The sequence below is a fragment of the Phoenix dactylifera genome, chromosome 4 (genome assembly GCF_051530095.1).
Source record: "Phoenix dactylifera cultivar Ajwa chromosome 4, Ajwa_hap1_PhDact_Kaust_v1.1, whole genome shotgun sequence".
NCBI lineage: Eukaryota > Viridiplantae > Streptophyta > Magnoliopsida > Arecales > Arecaceae > Phoenix > Phoenix dactylifera.
In genome coordinates this window covers 30,971,979-30,981,790 of record NC_143193.1, presented here as the reverse complement: position 1 = coordinate 30,981,790, position 9,812 = coordinate 30,971,979, and the positions used below count along the sequence as shown (strand labels likewise).

Genomic DNA, 9,812 nt, shown 5'->3' with positions numbered 1-9,812 from the left:
GCTCTTGCTTGACATGGTAAATAGTTTTGCCAAGCATTATCTCAGTTATTTAATCGGTTTCATGGTCCTTCATTTAGAGTAAGTACTTTTATGTACTTCTATTTAAGAATTATATTAAATTGAAAAGGCTTCTTGCCTATCTTTGTTAGATTCATGTATCTTTATTGAAATAGTGTACTTAATAGCTATCTATTTTTATATATTTTTTTAAATATTTTATATTTATTAAAAAAATTATTATTAAATAAAAAAAAGTTCTCATCCATTGAATTCGCGGCCTATTGAGCCGCCCCTGCATGGAGCATTCACGGTTGGGTGCCCGGGTGGACTCGCTCGTGCGATGCAAAGGCAGCTCGGGTCTCCCGGTCGAACAGTAGAACGTACCGCCTTCGCGGCGACTAGTCCTCAGAATGCCCAACCTCTCTTCCATCACCCACCAACCGAACCCCAAAATCATAACCTCCAAGCACGCCTGTCTTCCTTCACCTCCCCATGCATCGATTACTTTCTTTCTTTATTTTCAACATCATGACGACGAGGGCCACTTTTTCCTCTCCCCCTCCTCCCTCCTCTCATGAACTCTTCCTCTTCAAGAAAAGTAAACAAGACCAAGTCTTACAAAATGACCCAAGACTTCTCCCACGCTCATTTCTATGCCTTCTCGTCTTTCCCCTCCCTCTCTCGCCCCTCCCAAGATAGGAGACAAAGGACGGGATGACAAGAATCTGCTGCTTCTACCCCGTTGTTTTCCTCCTTTTCCACGGCCTCGTCGCCACTAGACTTGCCTCTGCCGATCCCCCTGGTAAGTCGCACCCAGCCCGTCATCTATTTCATATTTGTTTCTTGAACTCATCCAGCTGAAAGAACATGCTGCTACAATTCGCAAAACTAGCATCGAGAGTAGAATTACAATTTTAGAAACAGGGTGGCACTTGGGAAGAGAACTCGCTATCAGAGAATGTAGCTCACCCTGCTTGCCAACCAGGTTTTCTGAGCCTCTCCTGCGGTGGATCGACGAGTTACACTGACTCTTCCAATATCTCATGGATCCCGGATAGCTCCTACGTTACTACCGGCAATTCAACTGCTGCTGAATTCGCTGAAGGGAGTTCGGTGTCTCGGCTCCCCTTGCGTTTCTTCCCGGATTCCGGACAGGGTCGCCATTGTTATAGGTTGCCAACAGGAAATTTGTCTCTGGTTCTAGTTAGGCCTCGCTTCGTTTACAAGAACTATGATGGAAGGGACCAGCCTCCGGCCTTTGCGGTGTCTGTAGGGACGGCGACCTCGGCTTTTGTGAATCTCAGCCGACTCGATCCATGGGTGGAGGAGTTTGTGTGGAAGGTTAAGAAGGAAAGCCTATCATTCTGCTTGCTCTCGACCCAAGGTGGTGGCTTCCCTGTTATCTCATCTCTGGAAGTTCGCCCTCTTCCTGATGGAGCTTATGGGACTAGTTTGGATGAATTTGCAAATAAGTCACTAAAGAAACGTTTCAGGATAAATTGTGGTTATTCTGGCAATGGTTCACTAAGGTAATGATATCGCACTTCATGTTAATCTCTTGCACTGTTTTTGATCTACTATATTGTACTTGTTATGTTTGACTGCTTGATGTGCAAGGCAGGTATCCATTTGATTATTATGATCGTGTGTGGGATGTGGATCAGAATTTTTCACCGTCACATTTGACAGCAGGGTTCCAAATTCCAATTCCTCTGAGACTTTCAGGGATCAGGGAGAGCCCTCCTATTGCCATTCTTCAGACAGCAAGGGTTCTGGCAAGAAGAAATATGTTGACTTACAACTTCCCACTTGATAATCTTGGAGACTATTATGTGGTCCTGTATTTTGCGGGCATTATGCCTGTCTCTTCCTCATTTGATGTTCTGATTAATGACAATGTTGTCAGTTCAGATTATAGTGTGAAGCATGCAGAGGCTAGTTCAATTTTCTTTTCGGCGGAGAGCGTTGATTACTTGAATATCACATTCCGGAATGCCAGCTTCTACCCACTAGTGAATGCCATTGAAATATATGAAATTCTTGATATACCCCTGGAATGCTCAGGAACCACAGGTTTCAATAAGTGCTTAATTAATTTATGCGTTTTCTAAGTCTGTGCAACTGCATTGATTCTTAGCCATTCTACTCTTTTACATGATGCAGTTTCCGCACTTCAGGTTATTCAGCAATCAACTGGATTTGACTTTGGATGGGAAGATGATCCATGCTCTCCAACACAATGGAAGCATGTTGGTTGTGATGGAAGCCTTGTTACATCACTGTGAGCTTTGAAATTTCTTTAGATTCAAATATTAGGCTTCTTGATAATTTTGGCAGTCCAATAATAATGTTGTTGCTAATATCCTTAGGGAGCTTTCTGATGTGGACTTGGGAGCAATAACTCCTACATTTGGAGATCTTCTAGACCTTAAAACATTGTATGTCATTTGCTATACAGTTCTGCATTCGGTTTCGGTATTCCTGTTCAATCTTCACAGTTTTGTATGATAGTGTGGAATATGTTTCAGAGATTTGCATAACACATCCCTTGCTGGAGAAATAATGAATTTGGCCAGTCTTCAGCTACTGGAGACCTTGTAATATTTACTCTTCAGTTTCAGATATGTCTTTTATGTTTAGTATTTTTTTTTCTTTAAACTTCTTCTTCACTTATGAATGCATATGATGTGGGACACATACTGCAGGAACCTGAGTTTCAATAAGCTTACATCATTTGGGTCTGATTTTGATACTATGATCAGTCTTCAGATTCTGTAAGTTTGAGCTACCAAATACAATTGGAGAAGTTGACTATAGAAATGGGTTGGTTCTATCATTTTCAAATGCTGATCCCTTTTTTGCACTGAACTAAAACAACATTCATGTCCTAACAATACTCTGTTTTTGATCCTGTAGGATAATACATAATCTGAAGAGTTCTAATCAATATTTTTTTCTTGTAGATATACTTTATTCATTATCAAATGATTTTATTTTTCTTTCCTTTTTACAGTTTATGTTAGAGATTTATATATTGAAAGCTGGTAATTTGATTTGATGTGAACATGAGCTATTAGGGGTGCAATGAGTCAATGTGAGCTAATTATCACCTTGCTTGGGCTTGCCTCATTATGTACTAGGGTTGTTCAAGTTTGGCTCAAGATTGAGCCTAGCCTGACTCAAGTTGATCAGTTTCGTCTCGTATAATCTCTGAGATGAGCTCCTACTTAGAAACAACAGAGCTTTGTTGCAATGTCGCAGCCAGGTCCTTACCCTAGAAATATACCTCTAGATCACATCAAACACAAGGTGCCTTGAGAGGTCACTCGAGAAATCTACTTATCTTGCTAAACTGCGGTAGATTTTTTTGTTTTTCTTATTTCTAAATATTTTTTCAACTGTTTGAGGAAGATGGGAGCCTCTATGGACTGGTTTCTACACAAAAATTTGGGTATCATATCTGTTCATTTTTTGAGTTATCATCTTTTGCTGCTTAAAGATTTTATTGTATTTTCAGTATGTTTAATTACGTGATAATTGTGCAATTTTCTTTATTATTTTATTAAAGGGGGGACATTCTTTATTTTACAAAGCTCAATTAATATGGTAGGTAATCCTATGCATTTTTTTTAACCATGATTTTACAAATAAATTGTTATATAACTTGACATTAGTGTTATATCTTTTTGCATCCTTTCTAGAGCTAGCTTTAGTTCAGTTTTTATAATTGAAAGTTTTCACACAAGAATCTTTTGCAATTGTGGTTTTTTAATAAGTTCATATCATAATTACTATTCGAATATCTATCACTTTGGTGACTGGTCATATGTTGGTAGCTCAACCTTGAGTCAACCATAGTCTAACCGTCTCTACACTCTTTTAGTATGTTGATTCCAAAGCCTAGGTTTGCTTACCAAGAAAACAGGAGAAAGATAAGCAGAAAAACATCTCCTTTCCTGCTCATATTTGTCAGGGCCATGCATGGTTTGCTAGAACATACCACCCTGTCCTGGGCTTACCATACTATATAGGTAGTGAGCCGATACTCGGTATGGGAGTGTACCAAGTGTTGGTATCACAAACCAACCTATACTGACACAATACCAGCATGGCACTGGTATGGGTTCCCAAACCTGTCCTGCAAATCATGCTGGCATGTAAGAAGAAACAAAAAAATTAAAAAAAGAATAGCAGCTATAGTTATGATGTCATATGTGATGCTTGGCTATTAAATCTAGGTGAAGATGATGCTCTTCTCCCCTCCCCCACCTTAGATTTGGCTAGGTAATGAAGAAGAAAAGCTGCCTTGCCAGATTTGTTCAAGGGACATAAGTGCTTGGCTCTAACCTCAGTCTGATCAGCAACACTAGAAGTTTGTTCTCAGCCCAGATCTTTCTGGTACTGGTGGGTTGGGTGATGAGAGAATGGTGAAAGATCTCTATTTTGAGATGGTCTTTTAGGTTGGAGAGGACTCATCGGTTGTGCAAATTCTCCTATTAGCTAATTCTTGATTTCTGAATAGAAAATGGGATTTTAATATGTGAATCCACTCTCTATTTTGAGGACATTCATGATTATTCCATTTTCATCTTCATAAGTGTTAGAGAGGTTTGGGTTAAGAGACAAGAGGGGCTGGTCTTCTGACCTTTTGAAATTAGATGCTTTCCCTTTTGCTAAGAAGGAAGATACGTCCATGGAAGAAACTTTCCTCATAGTGTGATGCAACTTTCTAGATGGAGGGGTGACTAAAGGGGGGGGGCTTCAAAAGTGTTCAGTCAGTCATTTCTTTGATAATAGTTCAATATGATCTTTATTTTCTATTGTTGAAAAAAATCCAAGGATCCTCTACCTTCTAAGTAAAGCAAGTTGCAGGCCTTTAATACATAGCCAAACTCCTTCCTTTCCAAGAAGTATTTTCTCTAGTTGATCAGGCAGAAATCACTTGCGATGTCAGCCTTGACTTTCAAAAAGACATGCATGTTTTGCAAATTTGGCGAAAAAACCATTAGGGCAAGTTCAATTCCAATGTGCAAGTATTAAGGGAGCAAGGAGGGAATGGAGTTCATTAAGATCAAATGTTCTCCCATAGATAGATATTTTTTGTAGTTTGTTGTCTATTATTTTGTTGTGAGGAACATCCAATTTGATGCCCTAATAAGACCTTAGATCTGGATGGCTAGATTTTGATAGGTAACGAATCAAGTTTAGTTTAAAAGGCATGCTCTGAAGCATGGTATGTTGAACCAGCCCGTATTGGCTGGTTCAGCCAGTACCGGACCGGTCCGGTGCTTGACCGGTTCGGTTTCGCAGTGAAAAATAGTTCTGTATAGGCCTGAACTGACCGGTACGAGGGTGGACTAGTACAAGGGTTAACCTGATGGAATCGGACCGGTTTTATCCTGTTCGGTCAGTGCGAACTGGAGTCCTGTGGTATTAAATGCCACAGAAATGCCACTCTATGGCATATAACACGCCGCATGCGCGCTGCACTTTTCTGCGCTGTTGGCCGGTTCGGTACCGGTTCAAATCGGTCCGAACTGATACCGTACCGGTCTGGTAGGCGACTTGTACGCCTACCGGTGCCGGTACGGCATACCTTGCTTTGAAGTAAGATAGCAGGCTATTTCCATGGTGGATAAGTAGGTTTTTGCAAGAGTTAATTTTTAATCTTGAAGCCAACTTGAAATGTGGAGACACAATTTTCTCATAACCAATTGCTCTTCCTTGGGTTTTAAAAAAACAAAAAAGTATCATCCATGAATTGAAGGACAATGATTTTATTGGTTGCCAGAATTGGACCAAATCCAAAAATAAGCCCAAAATCTACCCTGCTGAGACTGTTTTATCCAATGCATTAGCCACTGGATGAAGAGGAAGGGAGAGAGTGTATTACCTTGTTTGAGTCATCTAGGAATGGTGAAAGATTTATGCAGAGATCCAGTCAAGAGTACAACTGATTTGCTAATAGTGAGGCAGTGTTTGTCCATGATCTTCATTTCTTCCAAACTATCTATACCTCAAAAGATCATGAGAAAATATAAATGCATTTCAGTGAAAAGCTTTTTAAAATTCAAGTTTGAGTATGATGCCTTCTCTCTGTGATGCTTTATAGTGGAGTGAACTTGTGTAGGGCTATCAAGCACAAAATAACCCTAAAGTAAGATTTGCTGAGATGGCTAATGAGCTTGGGAAAGAAGTGCTTTGTTCTGGTAGCCAAGACTTTGATAATGATTTGAAGACCTCATGAATGAGGCTAATATGGTGGAAGTCTTTCATATACGAAAAACCCCTTCCTTATTTGGATTATGTTGACAAAGGATTATTTTAATGTACTAAGATTAACACTGTTTTGTTACATCATGTTGAAAGAGCTTCATGATATTCTCGTATATCTTCCCCAAGAAAAGAATTAGAAACTCACAAAGGCGAAGAACCTTTTCACTGCCAAGATAAAAAATATCCACTTCGACTTCTTCCTCCATGAAAATGTGGTCTAAAGGAGAGAGATCCAAGTAGTTTGAAGGATAAAGAACAGACCTTTTAATGGAAAATGTGCATTAAAAGGGGTATTAGAATATCCATAAAAATGTTTTGAATTCCTCTACCATGCCATATAAGGTTCATTAAAGACCAATCCCATAAAAAATCAGTTGTATGGACTATGGAGATAGATTAGTTCACCTTCTATGAAGTAGCTTGTCTTATTGTCCCCTTTAAGCAAATTTATTTGGATTGTTGATTTGAGAGAATTTCTTCCTTCCTAATGGTCTTCAAGCTGTACCTTCAGGGGGAAAATTTTAGCAGGCTTAGGAAGAGACAGACCCTTAATCACATTGAGATAGTGGAATCCTTTTGCCAGGGAGGTATTCATCTTATAGATGAGGTTTGCTGCAAGATTAGGAAAGGTGCACTACAAGAATATAGGATTTTATTGTCAAGTTTTATAGCAGCAAAATAATGTTTATATGGTGGAAAAAGAAAATTGCCTCTAAAAAATTATGTATACCTATAGTGGTACCATAAATTTTCTCTTAAAAATTTTCTATTTATAGTGGCACTATTTTCCACTGCAATTTTTTGTGTCAAAACATTAAAAAATTCATGCTGAAGTTTTAGCAATTGTGGCTACTGGCTATAAAGGCTATTCTCTTTTTTTTTTGCCACAAATCCATCGCAATAAGTATTTAAGTGGCAATTTTATTACTTTTAGTGTGGCTATTTCTTTTGCTGCTAAAAGTCTGTGTTGTTGTAGTAGAGGGACATTTTGGACCACCATTTTTTGAATGTTATTCTAGGTATCATTATACTCTAGCCAAAGTTTTCTAAAGTCATTATTCTTGTACCATTTATTAAAATTTACCCTTATAATTGATGCTTCTGACCTACCTCTAGCTCCTTCTACCTCAACTTGGATACTTCCTTTTTACCACTTTTTTTAGCAGATCCTGTGATACAAGTTCTTGTGAGTTGCATAATCAGCCTTTCTTTCTATATCCGCTCCTTAACTTATTTATTATTTTCTAAAAAGATGTTCAAACGCCTGCTATGTCCTTCATTCTTTGGAAATCAGTAGATCCTTTATCATTTGTTTCATTTCTTTTCTTTTCCATTCTCTCTTTCTCTCTCTCTGTCTTGGATAGAATTATGATGGGAATTGGTAGCACAACCTATTAGAAAGATCTAGGTTTACTTGGAAAACGACACCAAGATTTGAATCCGGAACCTCCTCCCATGTGGAGGGTTGGAACCACTGGGCTATAGTCCAGTTTGTGGTCCTTGATCACTTTTCAAATAACATAGTTTATTAATATATTTTGTCTTTCCTCTTGGTTACTCAAGAACTTTTGTAGCGAGTCTTTTATTAGTCATGAAGTTTCAAATTTCCCCTGAAAATTTACCCTGTTTATATTTCACCACCTTATTTTCGATATCCTTTACCTTCATCCATTTAATTTATACTCTTATTTTTATATAGAAGAGGGCTAAGCTAGTCAGTCAGGCTTTCTCCTGGCATGAGCTTACGAGATATGCATTCCGATCACTTATTCCTTGGCTGATGAACAATATGCTTCTGACACATTTGATCCAGTATTCAAAATAATCGAATACTTCTGGCATGATTGATTTAGTACTGAAAATAGTTGAATACTCATATTTTGCCGCGAAAATCATATTATCCACTGCTTTAACCCTCATTTCCACTTAACTTTCCACCTATAGATATCATATCTTCCTCTAGGATTGGATATAGGAAAAACTTAACTGCATTATAATTAGAAATACTTGAAAATTCTATCAATATGACAGCGCATCTAAAGCTGTAATTATATGATCTATGTCCGCTTCCATATCTTTGAGCAACATTAAAACTAAGAGGTGGAGACCGACATTATTTTTGACAATGGTTTGCTCATGTTCTTAATTCAGGCATGTTATTGGTTACAGCTGGTAAATAGCTTAATAAAAGTGTGGTGAAATTGCAAGTAATGGTCAACTTAAAAATGTGAAATTGGAATGCTGGCAGCTGTCACAATTGCCCATGCTTTGGGTCCTTGTTAACTTTTGGCAAGCTTCTGAGTTATTATATGCTTGAATATGAAGGAGATGGACATTTCTAGTCTTCTTTGTCCTGTATGGGTCCGAAATCTGGGTATGTGCTATTCTTCCATGCCCTTGTGGATTTAAAGATCCAATTTATTCAGTTGCTGTCAACAGGATTGAACACATCAAAGAAGGGTCATATTCTGTATGGAATCATATTTTCTCTTGTAATCAGATCACATACAACACCTTCGTAAAATCCTGGATTTTCCTTTTCTAATGACGATACAATTGTTTGGAAACCTTTAATAATCCAAAAGTCTGGAGCATTTGCAGTTTTGAGTTAGAAACTCAGCAAAAAACTGGAGTTTCATCAAATTTGAGGTGAGATTAGTCAAATTTGTTTTCCCTAGAATGTGTTTATCGTCTTTCAAAATTAAAGGCTTAAAATTCAACCTAGAGAGGGAAAGGTGCTTGAGAACAGCAAGAGTTTGGTTAGTGTTTTGACAATGTCAAGAACTCCTTTTGGTGTGGATCTGAGTTTGATTAATATTTGAGTTGAATCAAATTTTTTAAAATCAAACCAATTGCAGCAAGTTCAAATTTCACTTGCTAAACTCACTGTTTTAGAGAGGGAATCTGCAAGAAATCTGAAAGTTGGTCACTGTTTTTGATTGTTATCAAATTTAAGATTACCTTTCCTTTCTAGACCCATCCGAATCCAGCCCATTTTGATTGTCTTAATGCTTGTCTTATGAAATTAATTTTTCTATACATTATTAGACTGGTTGTCCTGACTTGTCTTTCATTACACTACAGAAAAATTCATCTTTTCCAGCGCTTTTTACAACCTTTGCCGACACTTATAAGCGTCGGCTAAAGTTCCGACGATGCTACTAAAAGCATCGCAAAAGCGTCGGCAATACCGGAGTGGCAAAAATTTTTGCCGACGCTACATGAAAGCGTCAGCAAAAATAGGAATTTGCCGACACTTATAAAGCGTCGGCGAACCTGTTTTTGCCAACGCTACAAGAAAGAACTTTCACCGACGCTTTAAAGCGTCGGCGTAGGCTTGCTGGGCATATGCCACGATGTTTTTTACCGACGTTTAAAAGCGTCGGAATTTGTATTTTTTTTAAAAAAAAATAAAAATACAAAATACATATATTTTGACACACATTATAAAACACACATTATAACAATATGAACAAACCATATAATTTGTCTCATTCTATGTGCAAATATTTTTCATTATTTTTGCATGGAACTAT

The 9,812-nt window shown here is 38.0% G+C and overlaps 1 protein-coding gene across 4 annotated transcripts in view; it reads left to right on the top strand.

Moving 5' to 3' along the window:
- Positions 1-590: 590 nt before the first annotated feature.
- The window catches only part of LOC103710569 (Leucine-rich repeat protein kinase family protein), a 45,377-nt gene continuing 36,155 nt past the window's right edge, over positions 591-9,812 (top strand). The window contains exons 1-7 of one of the 4 annotated variants that reach the window (XM_088719811.2): positions 597-802; positions 986-1,529; positions 1,622-2,073; positions 2,164-2,281; positions 2,370-2,438; positions 2,529-2,597; positions 2,706-2,774. In XM_088719811.2, the coding sequence (XP_088575937.2) occupies positions 715-802; positions 986-1,529; positions 1,622-2,073; positions 2,164-2,281; positions 2,370-2,438; positions 2,529-2,597; positions 2,706-2,774 (1,409 nt within the window). In that variant the 5' untranslated portion in view covers positions 597-714. Of the gene's footprint in view, positions 803-985; positions 1,530-1,621; positions 2,074-2,163; positions 2,282-2,369; positions 2,439-2,528; positions 2,598-2,705; positions 2,775-9,812 lie in introns of all 4 variants that reach the window. The other 3 variants (XM_088719810.2, XM_088719813.2, XM_088719812.2) reach the window with 3 other exon arrangements.